Source organism: Miniopterus natalensis, chromosome 4 (assembly GCF_054644295.1).
Source record: "Miniopterus natalensis isolate mMinNat1 chromosome 4, mMinNat1.hap1, whole genome shotgun sequence".
Taxonomy (NCBI): Eukaryota; Metazoa; Chordata; class Mammalia; order Chiroptera; family Miniopteridae; genus Miniopterus; species Miniopterus natalensis.
Genome location: NC_142084.1, coordinates 53,781,867 through 53,802,308, shown reverse-complemented (window position 1 = coordinate 53,802,308; position 20,442 = coordinate 53,781,867). Strand labels below are relative to the sequence as shown.

The 20,442-nt window shown below is 38.7% G+C and overlaps 1 protein-coding gene across 4 annotated transcripts in view; it reads right to left on the bottom strand.

The window, feature by feature from the left end:
* Positions 1-5,610: 5,610 nt before the first annotated feature.
* PALLD (palladin, cytoskeletal associated protein) overlaps positions 5,611-20,442 on the bottom strand; it is a 344,882-nt gene continuing 330,050 nt past the window's right edge. For all 4 annotated transcript variants that reach the window (XM_087816541.1, XM_087816543.1, XM_087816544.1 and 1 more), the window contains 6 exons: positions 15,085-15,179; positions 13,033-13,165; positions 10,681-10,888; positions 8,102-8,267; positions 7,473-7,606; positions 5,611-6,358 (listed from right to left, as the gene is read on the bottom strand). In XM_087816541.1, the coding sequence (XP_087672667.1) occupies positions 6,186-6,358; positions 7,473-7,606; positions 8,102-8,267; positions 10,681-10,888; positions 13,033-13,165; positions 15,085-15,179 (909 nt within the window). In that variant the 3' untranslated portion in view covers positions 5,611-6,185. The remainder of the gene's footprint in view (positions 6,359-7,472; positions 7,607-8,101; positions 8,268-10,680; positions 10,889-13,032; positions 13,166-15,084; positions 15,180-20,442) is intronic.

The window sequence follows — 20,442 nt, the reverse complement described above, 5'->3', positions numbered from 1 at the left end:
TGTGATGTTTGTCTTTCTCTGCCTGGCTTATTTCACTTAGCATAATATTCTCCAGGTGCATCCATACTGTCCCAAGGGTACAAGAACCTTCTTCTTTACAGCTGCGTAGTATTCCATGGTGTAAATGTCCCACAGTTTTTTATCCAGTCATCTACTGATGGGCACTTGGACTAGTTCCAGATCTTAGCTATTGTAAATTGAGCTGCTTTGAACATAGGGGTGCATATATTCTTTCTGATTAGTGTTTCAGGATTCTTAGGATACATTCCTAGAAGTGGGATCACTAGGTCAAAAGGCAGCTCCATTTTTAATTTTTTGAGGAACCTCCATACTGTTTTCCATAGTGTTTGCACCAGTCTGCATTCCCACCAGCAGTGTACTAGGGCTCCCCTTTCTCCACACCCTCGCCAGCACATGTCATTTGTTGATTTGTTGATGGTAGCCATTCTGACAGGTGTGAAGTGATACCTCATTGTGGTTTTAATTTGCATCTCTCTGATGATTATTGACGCTGAGCATTTTCTCATGTGTCTCTTGGCCATCCGTATGTCCTCTTTGGAGAAGTGTCTATTCAGGTCCTTTGCCCATTTCTTAATTGGGTTGTCTTCCTCTTGCTGAGTAGTATGAATTCTTTGTACACTTTGGAAATTAGCCCCTTATCAGATACATCCTTGGCAAATGTTTTCCCAGACTTTGTATTTTGAGGCTGTTTTCTTTTGCTGTGCAGAAACTTTTTAGTTTGATGTAGTCCCATATGTTTGTTTTTCCTTGTTTCTCTAGCCCTAAGAGATGTATCAGTGAAAATTCTGCTACGTGGGATGTCTGTGACTTTACTGCCTATGTTTTCTTCCAGGATTTTTATGGTTTCATGACTTACGTTTAAGTCTTTTATCCATTTTGAGTTTATTTTTGTGTATGGTAAAAGTTGGTGGTCTAGTTTCATTTTTTTGCATGTATCTGTCCAATTTTCCCAGCACCACTTATTGAAGAGACTGTCTTTACTCCAATGTATACTCTTGCCTCCTTTGTCAAATAGTAACTGACCATAATGGTGTGGGCCTATTTCTGAGGACTCTGTTCTGTTCCACTGATCTATATGTCTGTTGTTGTACCAATACCAGGCCATTTTGATTACAATTGCTTTGTAGTACAGTTTGGTGTCCAGCAACATGATCCCTTCCACTCTATTCTTTTTTTCAAGATGGCTGCAGCTATTCGGGGTCTTTTTTGGTTCCATATAAATTTTTGAAATGTTTGTTCTAGATCTGTGAAATATGCTGTTGGTATTTTAATAGGAACTGCATTGAATTTATAAATTGTTTTGGGTAGTACAGACATTTTAATGATATTAATTCTTCCAATCCATGAGCATGGTATATTCTTCCACTTGTTTATATCATCCTCTATTTCTTTTTTCAGTGTCCTGTAGTTTTCCGAGTACAGGTCTTTTACATCCTTGGTTAAGTTTATCCCTAGGTATCTTATTTTTTTAGTTGCAATCGTAAATGGGATTGTTTTTTTTAGTTTCTCTCTCTGAAAGTTCATTGTTGGTGTATAAGAATGCCATTTTCAGATGTTGATTTTGTATCCAGCTACCTTGCCAAATTCGTTTATGAGATCTAGTAGTACTTTGACAGAGTCTTTAGGGTTTTCTGTGTACAATAGCATGTCATCTGCAAATAATGACAGTTTTACTTCCTCCTTTCCAATTTGGATCCCTTTGATGTTTTCTTCCTGTCTGATGGCTGTGGCGAGGACTTCCAGTACTATGTTGAATAAAAGTGGTGAAAGTGGACATCCCTGTCGTGTTCCTGTTTGTAATGCAAATGGTTTTAGTTTTTTCCTGTTGAGTATGATGTTGGCTGTAGGTATGTCATATATGGCCTTTATTATGTTATAGATGTCTTTATAAAAAAAATTTTTATTCAGCCATTCTGTGTCTATTGATTGGGTAATTTAGTCCATTTACCTTTAAAGTAATTATGATAGGTATGTAAATACTGCCATTTTGTTAATTGTTTTCTTGCTGTTTTGTAATTTCTTGGTTCTTCTCTTGCTCTCTTCGTGACTTGATTATCTATAGTGGTATGCTTAAATTTCTTTATCTTTTGTATATCTACTATAGGTTTGTGTGTGTTTACCATGAGGGTTATATAAATAAACATGTTTTAAGTTGATAATGACTTAAGTTAGAACATATTTTAACATTCTATATTTTTGCTTTGTCCCCCCTTATTTTACGTTTTTGATATCATAATAGCTTTTTATTTTGTATATCCGTTAACTATTGTAGTTATTTTGACTCCTTTTATCTTTTACCCTTCACACTGGCTTTGTAAGTGATTATCTTTTAATTTTTAACTTTTGACATTTTAATGCGTCTTGGTGTGGGCCTCTGGGTTTCCTGCATCTGTATATCTGTTTTCATGCCCAGGTTAGGGAAAAATTTTCATCCATTATTTTTTCAAATATGCTTTTTCCCCTTGTTCTCTCTCTCCTTTTGAGATTCTTATAATGTGAATGTTGTTCCACTTGATGTTGTCCCATGAGCCCCTTAAGTTATCTTTATTCTTTTTCATTTTTTTTTTTTTTGTTCTTCTGATTTGATGGGTTTCTCTGCACTATGAGTTTACTGTTCCTTCTGCTTCATCAGTTCACTGTTGAACACCCTATGGTATTTTTCAGTTCAGTTATTGTACTCTTCATCTCTGTGACTTCTATTTGGTAATGTTGCTTTGTTGGAATCCTCACTTTGCTCATGCATTTTTCTCCAAGCTCTGTGAGCATCTTTATGACTGTTATTTTGAACTCTTTATCAGTTAAATCATTTATCTCCCCTTCATTAAGGTCTTTTTCTTAGTTTTTAATCTTTTGTTTGGAGTGGATTCCTTTGTTTCTTCATTTTCCTTGACATTCTGTATGTTTCTTTTAAGTAAAACAGTCACCTCTATTAGTCTTGTCTTATTGTTTAACCCTCTCCAGGCTGTTGATTTTCTCTCAAACCTTTGTAATTGTCCAAATAGCTTACTTTATTCTTAGTGGCTCCCAGTAGTTATGGGTGTGCTAAAACCTGTCAGAGTCCCAATGGATAGGACCTCATGGGTGAGTCTGTGCATGCAAGCCCTTTAAGAACTGTCTTTCAGATTGCTATAGCCTTTGGGTTTCATAGATGCAAGCCTCATTGCTTTTGAAGCGAAGTGTTTTGGGGGCACTTCTTTCATTTGCAGGTCTTAACAGTTGGGGTGTTCGATGTGAGGTTCATACCTCTTCATTCCTCAGGGAGAAGCTTGGTGGTGTGAGTTCCCTCCCAATTGTGTGTTTCTCTGCCAAGGGGTGGGGTTTTTGGCAAGATTGTGCCTCAGCCTCTCCTTTCTGATTCAGTGTGTTTTTTGACCAATGTATGTGAGTCACTCAGCTAGATTTGGTTTCTTTCAGAGGAAACTGTTCTGTAGGTACTTGTAGACTTGGTATGTTCAAGATCTCCTGGATCCCAGGTCGATACTCAACCGCTGAGCCATGCCCGGCCAGGCTATATTTAATTTCTAGGGGAGGGGATATGGTATATAGTCACAGATATGTAGTCACAGAATACTTCTGCCTAGGCCATCACATGAACCAGTATTATTTTCACACATAAAATAAACTGTTTTCAGAATTCTAAGATGGTTCCCATTGTCCCCCACTTCCCAGTATACACACACCTCTCAGTCATGCAGTCAAACACAAGTTGCTTTGAAGTGATTTTGCATATGTAATTATGTTCCACATGCACTGATTTTAAGAGGGATTATCTGAGTGGGCTTGACCTGATCATATGATCCCTTTAAAGGGATTGGGCCCCTGTTGCCAAGAGAGTCAAAGAGTGACAGGGATTTGTCTGGAGGGAGATTCTCATTGCTGATTTTGAAGATGGCAAGGAGTACAGGTGGCCTGTAGGAGTTGAGTGGCCCCCAGCTGACAGACTAAGTGAGACTCCTGACCTACAGCTGCGAGAACTGAATTCTGTCATAGCAACTTAAGCTTGGAAGAGGATCTTGAATTCCAGATGAGAACACAGTTTAGTGAACATAACTGATTTTAGCCTTTTAAGACCCTGAGCAGAGAATCTAGCCATATCATGCCTAAACTTCTGACCTACAGATCTGTGAGCTAAGAAATGAGTATTGTTTTAAACCTCTGTACTAATTTGTTACAGCAGCAATAGAAAACTAAAATGACTGAATACTTTGCTTCACAAAATTGCAACTATAACTTGTTAAATATTTATTGATGTTAAATCCACATTACACCAGCACAACAACCCAAAGTAGTATGATAGTACTATTTTTTTATAAATACAACATAAAAGGTGGCAAAATAATGCTACTTAATCCCAAACCCAGCAAATTAGCAAAAAGTCACATTCAGAAAAATTTGGCAAGTAAGATATGACATAAGTCATAGTACTACAATATAGGTAGGTCCTTGAGGGACTTAGTATGGTATCTTAAATTCCATATTAGTAATGCATATAAATGTGGTCAAAGAAGCTGTACCACTGCATAGAACATCTGCCACCCAGTGCTCAGCCTATTAATCATTTAAAACCTGGTTGGTTGGTGTTCTTACGAAGAAGTAGAAAGCTGTACATGTGAAGCAGTAATATGAAATATATGGGGTGTTACACAGATATAAAAGTACTTTAAAAAATACTATGTATTGAATTGAGTAACTGAGCTAAGAGAGTTCATCGTTTTTATTATAAATAATGAAAAGTATACGTGATTTGCATAAGGAATACAGTGTTTTCTTTTCATAGCAAAGTACCATTAAAGCCTCATGTTTTATAGTATTAGGCCAAATTATTTTTTCTTTTTAATATTTATTGGTTCCGACTTAAAACCATCAAGTCTGGTCAGAATCAACAGTCTAGCTGATGCAGAATCAAGTGCATTTAAAAATCAGTCTTTGCTGAGGTGCCTTTACAAACTCCTCAGAATGCAGCACCTTCTTAAAGCAAGGCTTCATGGGAGCAGGGATGTGAACTGATAAATTTCACCATGTCTTGGTGCCATTGAAAAAAATAAACCTGTTTTTGTCTCTCTTAAGTGTCCATTTCCCTCAGGTAGACTAGATGCTACAGGCAATGTCTCATTTACGCCAATCTTGCAGTCTCAGTCCATTGTCAACTTGCTCTAAACATCTAAAATCTTCAACTACTACACAAACTTCAGACACACTAAGATTTCCATAGCACATGTGCTCCAACTTCCAGCTGACCCTAGATTCCCTAACTCGTGAATGGCTGTTTTTTCACCTACATGTTAGATTAATTTTCAAGAAAAGCCTGGCCTTTACCATGTCTCTTGCCCCTTCTACTTTTATCTAAATGAATACAATGTAAGTATGCTGGTACCTTTTCCTTCCTTCCTTCTCCCTACTTCTTTCAGACCTTTGTTTCCTCCAAATTCTGAACACTTTGGTTATTTGGACGCCTTCCCTGGAATGGACTGTATATATTTCTGTTCTATTCAGAATACTTTATATTATTTATATTTAAATTAGCCTTTTAATATGGTTTGTAAATAAGCTTTCTACCTAGGTAGCATGAAAAGAAAATAAAACACATAAAAAGGAACTAAGGTATTACCCTTGTTAAAAAATACTTGATAGTATTAAAATTTAAGGGAATTCCCTCCTTATGATTTAATATAGAACAGTTTGCAAAGACAAGGCATCAACTTGGATTTCTTTCCTCCTTTTTCATCCTTACATATTGCACTTGGTTCACTGTAGCTGTCTGAATACACTGTCACTTCAGAATCATTCTAGTATTTGTGGTACAGTTGCCTCATGTTAAGCATTCCGCACTATCATGCCCTATAGCACCTAAAACTAGTGTTTAAAGGCTCTTATGATAATATGAATTGTGGTTACCTTTGAACAATTGGTTGCTTTCCTTTAGTATTTTGGCATTTCAGACCACTTTAATCACATCAATTCAAGAGTTGTTCTGTGCAATGTGTACATTTCTATTAGTATCACCTACTGAAACTCTTAGTTTGGTATATCAAGTAAGAAAAATATTATTTTGGTTTTTTAAATTTCTTACAGTCAAAGGTATGTTTTTGCCTTTTACATAATGTGACAAAGGCATATGCTGGTCAAGGCTGTTTCAGTGTTTCAGCTTCAACAAGAATGTCGGATCACAGGTCCTCACTTTCCACCAAGCCGGCATTCAGTGTCAGGTGAGATGGATTGGCTTCAGGTTGGAACGCTGCTTTGATGTCTAGTCCCTGGTCCGAAAGTGCTGCGTAGCGACTGGCTGAGGGGCGTACTTTTTTTGGCTTGGTGCTCTGTGGCTGCTGATGCCACTGGGCTACAAAAAAAAAAAAAAAAATTTTAACCAAGATTGCTGGGAAGCCCTCAGATGTTTCACACACATAATGTCTTTGATATACACCAGGCACTTGTTCTTTATGAAAGACTGAACACATCCATGGTGGAAATTCTAAAATTTAAGTACAGTTTCACATTTTACTCATGTTTCAGATTTACTGTCTATACAGATTATTGGGACTAGAACAGCTAGATAATAAAGACAAAGTATAGTTCATTTGACAGTAAATATTTGCTATTGCACAGGGAATTCTTTGAAACAGTCTCCAGGTTTCCTAATTCATCTCCCTCCTCTTTTTTAATTTTCAGAGTTCATAATGTATAAATGCCACAATATTTAGAGTAGTTTTGTATCCTGGATGGATCTTTTAACACTAATCAATAGAAAGGAGCTGGGCAGTAGGGAAGGTTGAGGTCACTCAGTTTCTGAAAAATGTCACAAAGTTATTTTTTATTCAAGAAGAGACATGTTCTTAATTTTTTCTGGTGGTTTTCTCTATGTCAATAGATCACATAATGTTGTACTAGTTTGTAAATTCAAAATGATTTTCTTTAAATTTAGGATGCATGTACACAAATACAAAAACAATCACAAACCTATTGTTCAGCTGCTTAAGATATATTAATGAGAAAAGCACTAAGCCACAGAAGTATGCATTCCAGGATCAATGGTACACACATTTAGAGTGCAGTAAGACACTGTGATAGGATTATAATATAAAGGCAGTCATTTGCAAAACACAGTAACAAGAATAATGTGAAAAAAACATGGTTATGCTTTTGCCTACTGTTAATGCCTATGGATGCTTAGGTAAGGAAGCCACAACTGACTAGCCAACATAAGAGAAATCAACATGCATATTTTGCTAATAATGCAAAGTTCCTGCATGATACTTGGGTATTTGTTCTCCTGGTGTAGTTCACTATTAATGTTGAGAAACTATAAATAGAAAGAGAAAGAGCAATATGAAATTTTTGGCAGAAAAAACCCCACTCAAGTTTATAAGATTAAATAGCCGTAATGTGGTTTGCTGTCCAGACGTCTGATTTTCCTAATGTAATGAATAAATGCAATAAGATGGAGTGGCACTCACTATAAACGTCCAGCCTGGCAGTGCAGGATACAATCCCCGCTTCATTCTTGGCTGACACTGTGTACCACCCGGCGTCTTCTTTTGTGGCTCCCTGAATGAGCAGGCAGATGTAGCCATGATTATCCTGGTGCATGCTAGAGGAAAGGATAAGGCCATTAGGGTTCTAAATTTTTAAGAAGTGGCTTTGGACATGAAGCATCATTTTTAATTAGATCATTAGAAACAGAATAGTGCAGGCAGGCGATAATAGGGTCGTCCTCATTCTGGAGAGGCTGCTGGCCCCATTAAAGTTAATGGGAGAGAAGGGCAGACGCCAAGAGGTTGAATAAATCTGTGCACTTAATTTCTAGTTAAGGCTTTGCCTTTACCAAACCACTGAATAGCTTCTTATCACCATTGCAGCAAAAGATTTCGTCTTTTCTTTTAGATATAAACACACACAAGAAAATCACAAGATTAAGTTAGAATGTGTTCATCACTTCTCTTCTACAGGCTTAATCACAGATTAGGGTAGAGAGTGATCTTTGCCTTTGATATCATCAGTAGCATGACTCTTACACAGATTTTCATGCTCTGTAAACTGTGTTTTCACGTATCATTAAGATTAGGCCAAGTCACTGTATTCTCACCTCACTCGGTCAGTGCTGTGAGTGAGTGATTCATTTTCTTTCTTCCAAAATATCTGAGGTGGTGGCACTCCGGAAACACGGCATTCCAGTCGCACTGGGTACCCATCAGCAACGCCAGTGTTTTGCAGCTTCTCGAGAAACACAGGGGGTTTGTGTGCTTCTTTAGCTAAGAAAACACGACATGAATGATCTGTCAGTGATAGATGAAAGGAGCACTACAAAGAATTCAAAAGCTTTTTGGAATATTGCTTAAACAGACCGTTTAGTTTATGATACTATTTGTCACGTATGCTAGTCCTTTCTCCAAATTATTATTTCACCAAGAAAGGTGACTATGCTTCATTCCACTCATTTGTTTCCTCCGTTAATTCAAGTCTGACAGGCCCACACAGTCCGTCGGCCATCTGCTCCACAGAATGCCTGTCTGACAGACTGCCCGAGACTTCTGTCACTGCTGGCATCTGGGCCGGCTGCGGTGCTAATTCTGTGAATATGCAGGCACAGCCCTTCCAACCACTGCCACCTAGTGGTGCTGAGGGGGACATGTGTTTCTAGGAATCAGATCCACTTGGAACCCTCTCCCTGCTATCTGAAATGTTTGCTATGAAGATTCTGAAACTTTGTAAGTCCTGGCTTAAGTGAGAAGTACCATAGGATTTAAACAGAGAAAAATAAAGGAGAGGCAGCTTTATCTAAACATGGCAGCTTTAAATCATTACCTATAAATTATAGATTCCAATTTGTATTCTTCTAAGGGCTATAAAAGGACAACTTTATCACCTTGAAGGAAGGAAGCCATATAAAAGGATAACTTCATTAGTCTGAAAAAACCAGAACTGACTGTTAATAACACTCTAATGTCACCATCCATGGGGAAATTGTTTTCTTGGATCTGAGGTGGAAACAACTTCAGAGAAAAACTAAGGTTTAGTTATTTTCTTCTGAGCTACCAATAATGAATTTGAGGATGCATGTCTTTCTCTACCATTTCCTGTCCTCAGGAGTGACAAATATATCAAAACAAAGCAGCCAAGGGAGAGACAGGTGAAGGGACAGATACTCTACCTGAACATTTCAAATACCCACGACTATCTAAGACTGAATTACGCAGAGTTGTGTTTTATTGGGCTTTACATGGTTACTTGACCTAGTCTATTTTGGGGGATGTGGGAACAGACCCTATTTAGTATTCCCTCTGGGTTCCAGTTTTGAAGTATAAAGTGTATAAAAAGTGTCTCAATGTCATAGCAACTCACCAGGAAGAACAGCAGTTACCACTGGGGAGCATTATGCGGGGTACCAGTGATGCAGAGCCTCACAGATGTAATCCTTATAAAACAGGTGAGGCATTATGATGTTCCCCATTTTTCATATGGGGAAATGAAATTGCAGCGATGTTATTTATTTGCCAAAGGACACAGCTAGTAAACGAGAGCTGGGATTGGAAGCGAGATCTGATGACAAAGACTTTGCTTCCAATTACCATGCACTGCCATCCTCTAACAGAGATGTCTCTCGGACCTCAAGGGTCAGTCCTGAGGACAGATGGCACATTAAACAGGAGAAAACCAAATGGTTTTAGTCTGATGAGGGATAGTTAGAGGAATGAGTGAAATCAATCCTAGTGTGTAGTAGTAATGAACACTGTCCACAGAACTAAAGCGTGGCTAACACGTAGCACCACAGTCCACATATTCACTGCTACTCTGCTTCCTGAAAGAGCTCAGTGGCTCTCAGTGTTTGGAAGAGCACTAGGAGTCAACAGGCCTTGGGAGACTGGCCCTCAGCTGACTAATGGGACCCTGGGCGAATCAATCTAATTTCCACATCCCTAACAGGATGAAAATTAATTTGCTCTAATTATCTTATAGGGCTGTTGTGAGGACTAAATGAGACACTGTATATGAGGCGCTTTGCTAGTAGAGGTAGGATGAGAAAAAACATTTTCTTTTTTTAAGAGAACAGATATCAGAATCTTTTTTACTTATGTTCAACTCCTAAGGATGTTATAAACCTTTCCATAAATAGACTGTCCTTATCTAAGGGTATGACTTAACATAACAATATTTTTACAAAGTTTACCTGACAGTATAATCAGTTAAAAAGCAAACCCTAGTTTAAGTTGACTATGACATTGGGGGTAATGAAAGGTTTTAAATTTTGGATTTGAAATCAGTGTATATTACATTACTTTAAAAGGTAGGTATATCTGTAGAACTTTATGCCTAAGCAAATTCTTATACACCAAGTTTGGTTTTTGGAGTCCTTGCTGCTATTTATTGCCCTCTCTGTATGTAACACCGAGGGCCCCCCCACACAAGTAGGATGACCCGGTAAAAACAAAATCCTTCTCTCTCTCAGCCAAGCTAGTGAGAAAGAAGAGGTAAATACTGAAGAAAAATGAATGTTTCTGATTTGCTAAGCTTTAGAACATGCCCTAATTGGCTATTTTGATGATACGATCTATTTTTTCAGCAGTTTGATTTATTTTCCGTATTGGTTACTGGTGTAAGATTAGTTCATATTTCTAAATCTGATGGCTGTTCTTGGAGAGAGAGAGGATTCACAGCTGAGCCTACCTGCAACCACAAGCTCCAGGCTGAATGAGTTCTGTCCTGCTCGGTTAGTGGCTATACACGTGTAGATGCCGGCATCTCGTGATGTGACTGGCTCTATAATCAGAGAGTGCACCCCATTCTCACGCACGAGCATCTTGTGAGCACTGTCAGGGCGGATTGGCTTTCCATCTAGTTGCCAGCTTAGATCGGGGGTTGGTAACCCACTGACCTAAACCAGAAAGAAAATGCATATAAACTTCTCTAATATTAAAACAATGAAATCAGTAGCTAAGAAATCAGCATAAGTTCCTCCTTTGGTAGTACAAAAGATGGTTTTTAGTATCAGCTCAGGTTACTCTTTTGCTTAAAACCTTTCAGTGGCTTCCAAAACACTTGTGGGCTCATGTTTAAATATTTGTTACAGAGTAACCTAGAGAAAAGTGAAATGGGGATTAAAAAAACTTATCTTACCTCACCTAGGGTTATAAAGATGACTGGGATGATGTCAGCATCGGGCCCTGAGCTCTAACAAAAAAATGTCCAACCATCACAGATACTCAGCTGGCATTTATACCCTGTGAAGCTTCTCATCAGAGTTGCCATAGCTCTGGAGACATTAGTTAATGCATCCATCAGCAAGTAGGGCTATTACTGTTATTTGATAATCCTTGAAACTAACAAGAACAATATGAAATTACCCAGAAAGCCATATCAACAAATTAGCATCACAAAATCTTGAGACCATGACAGTTGTATTGACCAGAGATCAGACAAGAGCACATTTAATTGCTAATAACAGGTTGTGAAGGGTAGGGAAGGCTGCCATCTGTCAGCTCTTCACAGCTGTGCCTTTGGTTTTGAATGGGGAGAAAAGCACCAATGAGGACGGCCCTTTTACCCACCCCACATTTACTAGTGGGAAATTACATACAAAAAGATGTCAGTTGGACTGCAAAACAATTTTTCTGATTTTGAGCTCTACCAAAATCAGCCAGAGAACTCAAATTCCGTTCCTGCTGCTCATTTATACTACCTAAAGGATGTCCCCCCTGATATGTCACAAAGGTCTAGAGAATTTAAAGGAAAAATATTAAGTACATTTAAGTTACTGGTCAAAAGGATGAGATTTTGGAAGCAAACAGCAGTAGTTGGGCAGCATGGTTTGTGAGAGGGTCAAGCTCTTATGTTCTCCCATCTGTCCCCCTGCTCTCCCCCAGATCTCCACATACACTGCTTTACCTGTCAGGTCACTGGAAGTGGAATGTAGAAAGAGGCAGTGAATACTTCTGGTCAGGTTCTAGGCCTTCCCAAGTGTAGAAATAAAGTGGCACTGCTTGTTCCCACTGTACTACGTTAGAACCCAGACCAGCAGGACCATGCATTGCGGAGGGCACAGTATGTTTAGTAGGACAGGCCTAAAGCACTGTGTACTCTCAACCCACCTAACTCACCACATACCTGTGCCAGTGGAGAGAGCTATTCACTTTAAGGCAAAGAGAAAATGCTTGATTCGACTACACCTTTTCTAACCCCAGTCTTGGTTGCATAAGTAAAGAAAGCCTGATCTCAGGAATTTAAGGTTATTATAATCAGGTCATAATTTAAATAGATCCTTTTATTTCTACAAGCCCAGATTTACTTTTGTAAAAACAATGCCCAAATCCTCTAAACTGATATTTGTGCTTTGCAATCCCAAAGAAAACCAGCAGAGGGAGCCCAAATAATTTTTAAAAACCTTAACCATATTTAAGATCAGTAAGTAACGGGGCAAACAATCAAAAAGTTTTTCAGAGCAGTGGTTTTTAAACATTTTTGGCCTTAAGCTCTTTTGAGAAATTGATGAAAGCTTTATCACGCACACCATGTGTGCTATTTCAGAGTTCACACATGCAATGAACTCTGACCTCCCTGAGTTCACAAGCCCTGCTGTAAAATGGGTGGAACAAGGCTGTCACTCTCACTTCTCTCAGAAATAAAACAGGGGAGGAACAAAATCAGAGTAGTACATGCATATAAAATTTTTATGAATAAAGAGTGAAGCTCAGCTAATTAATGATTAGGACATGTGACTGATTAATACATTTTTTACTTCAACAAAATGAAAAAAAAGGATAAAACCTTCCACTGACTTTCTGGAATGTGGTATATAGGGTTCTAAGTAAACACAGTCAATAATCATTTGAAAGTAAAGGAAAAGCATGATTTAAAACAGTATATAAACATCCTGTATATTTTGCTGATTGTTTTCCTCTCTCAAGCTGGAACACATATTAAAGGTGTATACTTTATAAACTTCCCCAAAAGAAACTAAAGAGAAATGGCAGTGAGGGGAGAACAAACACAACAGATTTATAGACAATAACAAACTCTTACTTTGCAATCCATTCTGCAGAGTTTTCCTTCTTGCACAGTCAGGTTTCCAGGAGCCTGCAAGAAGTGAGGTCTGAAGAACCGCTCCTGGATTGGTTCATTTTCATCTCCACTGTCCCTTGACCTAGAACGAGGCCTGAGAACAAGATGGATGATAGACAGACAGTAGTTATTTCCACGCTCTTAGTCATCTGTTTTGTTTTTTTTTAAAAAAATACATGGGGTAATAATATAATACCCTTGCGTGACTTCTGTCCCCAAGGTTTACGTAAAAAAAAGTCAGCAAAGCAAAATCTTGTTTCATTTGGAAGTTTATTATAAATTTAATAGTCTGCTAATTGCACATCTTAAACAATTCTGCTCTCCTAATCCTTAAAACTAGTATAAATCATAAAAGGGGAAATGGGAGAAAATGGAGTATTCTGTATTAATGTTTTTTCCTAAATAAATATTTGTAAAGCTGTATGAGAAATAGCAGCAGCTGTTGCTCATTTATTTATTACCAAGTCTTTTTCAACAGAAATTACTGTAGCTTTCCACTGTGATTTTAAATGTATCGGAAATTAGAAGTTTATTATTTTATAGAAACTTAATATCTTTCTAATCAAAATTCCTTTTCATATTAACCAGGAAAACAAATTGCATTTTAAGGTTTTCTTTTACATCGGTTATCCACTTACCTAAAGATACTTTTTTTTTTTTTTTTTACTTTTAAATAAAATTGTGGAAATCTCCCAGATTTTGTGCATCTCTCTTGTATGTTGCCAGAGGCATCTTTAAGAGCAATACAAGTTTAAAGTACTGGCAGGGAAGACTTAAGAAGAAAAGAGCAAGATGCTGAATGCAAATTCTGCCTGTAATCATTAGAAGATAAGTTTAAAAACACTTAACTAGAAAAAGAGTAGAACAGACAGAAGATTGGTATAATAGGCTGATTATCAACTTTTTAATATAGTTTACTCTATACAAGTACAGATCTAATTTTTGAACAAAGTGCTTTTCTAGGAAAAGTGGTACATGGGAAAGCTTAACTATATTGAAGACCATAAGAAAAGCAGAAGAAAATCAAGAGAATGGATGTGCTACTAAATGTGTGTTTACAGCCATAGATACAGGCCTAGGATCCTGTGAGCAGATGTTGCCACAAACAAGTCAGAATTACATTTGTACTTGCTTAGGTGCCAGAACAGTCTTCCAAATGAACAAAGGGCTCTGTGGGTCCAGACACACCACTTGTCTGGTGCTCACTCAGTTCTTCCTGGTGCCTTCTGTGAGCCTAGTTTAGTTTTTGTTCTCTCCATCAAAGGTGTTTGCATGTGTGGCCTCTATTTTACTGTCAGGACTATTTGAACATGCCCTGTCTATAAAATATCTAAATAGGAACCCGAGATGACAGGCTGGCTGACTTAACATACTCTTTTTTAAGTGCAAATGTGTTACTAAGAAGCAATATCCTTCCCCCATCCCTGCCCATCACTATTCCATCAGCATCCTTGCATAAACTCAGGGCTACTAGGAATAGAAAGCATTCTCAATGGTTAGCAGATATTTGTTGAGTATTTAAAATATGAAAAATATTACCTATAAGGTTATGGTCTAAAATAAACTTTTGAACGAAGTATCTGAAAAATGAAAAATGAACATTAGCAAGCTAGCTGATTTTAAGAAACCTAGTGACAATAGTTTATAATGGTCAATCCATACAGCTCTTGGTTTTGAATATTTGTGTAGCATTTACTCATATTTTCGTCAATGTGCCTGCTATTTAAAGGTGCCAGGGTTTGATTTCTTCATGTAAAAGTGGGCCCTATTTGACACACTAGTGATGGAGTATCTGAGCGGGCTGAATACACCCGCTCCCTAAGAAATGTTTGCTCCCCCCCTTTCTGAATTGCAGAGGAGCCTAATCAAGGAGCCATGCACTGTATGCACTTGACAGTTATACTCACATTGTCTCCAAACTACGCTGCCTTTATGGTCACCGTGATCCTAAGACAGTTGAACTTACAGCAGTAAAATAATAGTAATGCTTAAGGAAAGGAACATCTCAAATACCTCCTGACATGAGGAAGGCCCGAGGGAGAGCGGGGACTGCGACCTCTTTGGTTGACAGCCTGTACCATTAGCCGTCCAGTACAGCTGACGCGGCCCTGCCGGAGACATCGGGGAAAGGAATTAGCTGCTATGCAAAATAACTAACATGTTCTCCATAAGACATTATTAGCAAATCAATGTGTCATATTAGTGAGGACACCAACCCCTCTCGGAAACGTACTTTCCCAGAGTTAAACAAGCTTTACTGTTTTATCTAGGATGGCATTTAAAATGACAGTCTCGCTGAATTAATCGAGATCTGGTGAGGTCTGCCTAGCACAGGAAGCCAGGTTGTAAAATACAGCAGCAGGACATCCTGTCTGGTCATGATTCCATTTTTGTGGTCAAATAGCTACTGGTTGTAGCTAATTTTGAAATCAAACTAGATGATTTTAGTTTTCTGTCAGATCTTCTCAGTAATATATTTATTGAATGTTAGTAGTATCTCTTCCAAAAACCATACATTAAAAGAGGTGGCGGCATGGTAAAATGAGCATTATGAAGTAAGTATGCACAGGGATGACAGGAGAGCAGACTGGGTACAGGGCGCCCTGTCTGCGTGCAGCGAACACATTTCAAAGACCAGAAGCAGTTAAGTACCTACAGTATGTGGTCATATGATAAGGGCCTACTTAATGAAAAGCTGTATTTCATCTCTAAATTTGACAACTGAAAATCTCATAAAAGCTGTCATATGGGTAGACAAAAACAGCATTTACAAGACCCAGGTGACATGAATGAATCACCCACTGTCACTTTGGCTTTTTGTTTTAGCCCCTTCTCCTAATTTTTTTCCTCACTGTTATAAGCAGAGCAGCAAAATAGAGGATTTTCTCCTCTACTTTCTCTTCTCATCTCCCAGGAAAATGAGCAGATATACTTATAGATTCTGACAGTGGCCAAAGGGGAGCAGCAAGGAAGGCGAAACAAGAAGCCAGTTTATTATCGATTAGACTAGGGAATTCGGGCTCAGGGTGGAAGAGCAGTCCCCAGGTGCCTTCATCATCAAAATGAAATTTACCATTGACTTCCATTTTCATTCCAAGTTGCCAGTTAGACAGGTAGCAGGGGCAAGGTGCTCTGTGTGGTCTGAAGAACTGCTTTCTGAGTTCCACCTGAGAGTAGTGGGCTGGGATGAGGGAGAGGACACTGGCAGAGGGAACGGAGGAAAAACCCCACAGCAGGATGCAGTGAGGGGCAGGGACCCAGCTAGTGGGGCTCACCAGATCTTCCCAGAGCCTGGACTTCTCAAGGGCCATGACCACTCAGAAAAGGCACGTAGGAATGTAATACGGACAGGAGGAGAATCGGGAATTACCAAACAGAAAGAGGGGGTCATAAGAAATACTCCCAAGTAGTCTTTATACCATCAGATATGTACATTCTTCTAGCACTCACAATATTTGCTGTCAGGGTCACAGTTCAAACACTGCCCTTCCTGAAAATTTCCAAGGAGACATGAAGTATGACATTATGAAGGGGAATTATTTCTAACTTAGATTAATTGTAGCTGAAGTTCAGGCCACATCATACAAATTCTCCTATGCCGAGTTCCTGGCAAACACTTGTGATTCCCTAGGCTAGCTTGAAATCTGAAAATGAACTTCATCTAATCTTTCCAAATCTCTGTATGTTCTTATCTCTCTTTTTTGGATTCTTTCAAATACCTCTTTTAACCAATGCCTCCCCTGCCCATCAGTGCTCTTAATGCTGGGATGAGCCCCAGACACCTTCGTATGACACTCCCTAGCTCTGGAGTCAGTCTGGGTTTGTGAATCAGTTCTGTCCTTTATAAGTAACAACTGCCTAAGTAAGTTTTCTTATCTGTAAAACAGAATCATAAATTAATCCCTTATGGGTTGTTAATCCCTCATGGGCTCTTATGACGATTAAATGAGTCAACAGGTGTAAAATACTTGCTACTGTATTTTGTATATACTCAATGCTCAAAATGTTAAGTTATTACAGCACTGAATATAAATATAATAACAAAAACCAAATGGATATGAAGCATCTCTTAGAACTGTTTTGTTAAATACAATTTTTTCTCCATGTAATGGAGTTCTTTCCCTCTCTCTGTCTCTTTTCCTCTTTCCCCTTCCCTCTCTCTTTCTTATTAGGAGGTAATTTACTCTAGAGGAAAAAACAAAATAATCTTAGCACAGGAAGCAGAATATGTGGAGAGTAGATCAACCTTTTTAGCTTCCGCTGGTGCTTGAAGGTGCCAAGCACACAGGTATATTCAAGGTGTTTGTTTATGCAAGGGCTGCATCTGAGGCATAAGGTGAAAGATATCCTGCTCTGCTCTAACCATTTGACAATGCTTAGGATAAGTCCCGCCTCCTCTCCTCTGTTCAAAAAAAGTGGCATACTACTTTAAACATTACACATTTCTACAATGTTTTCAAGATTTTCACTGCTACTTCTTAGACCCATATGCACAAATACTGCCAGAGATATTTCCTTAAGTTCCCAAATTTAAGAAAAAGGAGTGTAAACATCTGTCACCTTTTTACTCCTACATCATGCTTCACTTCTGAACATCAAGGGAAAAGGTATGGTCTTTGGGGGGCAGAATTATTAGTTTGATAATATAGTATTGGTTAACAGTTGTTAACCAAAAGTAGGTTTACAGTTGTGAGTACTCGAAACAGTTTATTCTTGTGTTATTATTTATTAATCATTGTATTATTTTCTGTATGAACTGTAAACCTATTTTTGCCCCACTGTATCTGTTACTAATCAATTAATGACCAGGAACATTTAAAGAACATCCAAACTAATAAGATGTATAATTTTGACATCTGAATTTGGGGGAAAAATCAAGAATTTAATGAAGCACTTTCAAAAAGATGCCTCCAGTGTGCACAATGGAAAGTGCAGGCTTTTAAGCCTGAACGTGTTACTTATGAGGAAGATCATACAATATTAGCATTAAGTAATTGTAATCACACTAATGTGCCAATTAACCCTAGTAATCATCATAATTAGGCTCTGGGCACATTAATGCTGCTGCATTTGCTGTTAACTTTCTCATTTCTTTCTGCTTTATTATTAACACATGAAGTAATAATGGAAGTAAATGTTTAAAGCGAAGCTTGAAATGAGTGAAGCAACCTTATAATGCTAAAACAAAACACAATCAACAAACTATCTTTTTAAATTTAACTCAGCTGTGTGCTACTTTTCTATTCCAAACAAATCCACAGAGTTTAAAGCTACAGTACAAGTAATAAGCTGAATTCTTAAAGTGATTCTGTATTAAACATCCAGCTTGTAAAGACTGTTTGATGCCTCATGTAAGGCCAATTATTTATATAGTATGGAAATAACATTTATATTTCCTAGCTTATGAAATGTAACTTGTGGCACACAGATCTTCATAAAAGCTTGCCACTGTATACATAATGCAATGTGAGGAAACATCAAACTGCAAAACAGCCATTCCAAAATCCAAGTGCAATACAGAGTAACTTAGCAACACAGCAAAACAAAGTAAAACATTCATGTTTAGATTTAGCTGTGCCTTAAAGACAGGATTACAGTCTAAAGTAAATTGTATTTGTGATCCTCATTTTGGCATTCGGTTTGCTGTAACACTGCACAATCACTCATATCTCACTACACTATGGGGCCGCTTTGGTCTCCTATGAATTGCCTGAGCGGCACACATCGAGTGTGATGCACAGTTTGGTGTATGTTTAGGGCTGTGTGTTCTATCCCAAGTAGAATTTGGATGTAGTCAGCAATGCCTAATGTATTTCTTATTCCCCAAAGGTTGACCCAGGTGGAAAAATAGTCTATAAAATACTCTGCTGAACTTTAGTGTTTTCCTCTTTCTTTGGTTCGCACCCTTTCTCTCTTGGCTGCTTTCAGTAATTATTTTCCACTGCGCAGGGAAGCTCTGCTGTGTTTCACTACTGCACCAATTTTTCCACTCCAGCCTTTTCCTCTCTCCCTTGGTCATTTCACACATGTAGGCTACAGTGTACCAGGAAAAATAGGCATAGTTGTCTCTCTTTCAAACCCAGATACTTTTAAAATGTGAAAAAATTTTAAGATAACCACAGGGCATCAGGGAAGCAGGGAGTCAATTTCAGTTTTCTGTTGACTACATGTTATGCTTTTGGGATTAATACGTATTTTGAAAAATTCAGTTTTTACTTTTGAATTTTTTTCAGTGCCTACTATGTCATGCTTCTTTTAAATCATGTTTTATTCACAAATTATAAGAAGGGCAAAATACTTTAGTATACAATAAGAGATATAAAGTTGAGATTATGATACTGTTAAACATTTCTATTACAGTATTCCCAAAGCAACAAATGACAACTTATGCAAGGGTTAGGTAGAAAAACGGTCTGCCACTTGTCATGGTATAAATACCGCTTTGTTTTTCTAACTGGTAGTGAAGCTAAACCCGGACATAACTGCTACTGAAGACCCTAAGATGGAAAAGGAGTTTTACTTTTGAAATTGAAATCAATCAGGCAACATGCTCAGAAACTTGGAATAGTGATTGGCTATTACCAAGTGCTATAAATATTCTCTCACAACAATTTCAATTTCAGTCCTAAATGCCCACTTTTAGGATTTCCTCAGACACTCTTCCTGAGTTTTCCCTCCTATGCCTGCCTTTGGTCATTTAGGTAGGAAAGGAGGTTTTTAGCGCCACCCTCTTGCTTAGAATAATGGGCAGGCCCACTAACTGGGAGAGACAGCGGCACCCTGGGGACCTGCTTGCTCTGCCCTCTGGGTTCTGTGACTCGTGCTCCCTCGGAGCGGTCGTGTTGCTGTTTGCTTACTCATGGCTATTCTGTGAGGGGCTGGGCCTGTGGCTACCTCATGTACACGGGTCCACTTCTTTCTCTGCCTTCTCTTCAAAGGGAAGCAGAGTCGGAGGACCAGCGAGGGTTAACCGTGGGCTCCTCCCGGGCCTGGCACAGGGCAGAGCTCCGTGTGGCCAGGAGGGCAGTGGCCTCTCCTTGGGCTCCCGGCCCTGAGGACGCTGGGAGCAGAGAGCAGCTGTCAGCGGTGCTGGTGCCGTAGTCTCAGCTCCCTCCACCCAGGCCCGCAGCTGCGGCACAGCCGCGTCTGCTGCCTCGCTCCTTTCCCATGGGGGTGGTAAAAAGGAAAAGCCAGGAGGTCAGGAGACCACACACCAGCAGCATTTTGGGTAGAAATCCCATCCCAAACTGATTTGCTTACTATCTCACAGTACTGTGGGAGCGGGACACCTAGACACATAACTAACCCTTTACATCCTGTCTCCTCAGGCTTCTGCCAGCTCTTTGGGCTGCTGCTCTAAGACAGGTTATT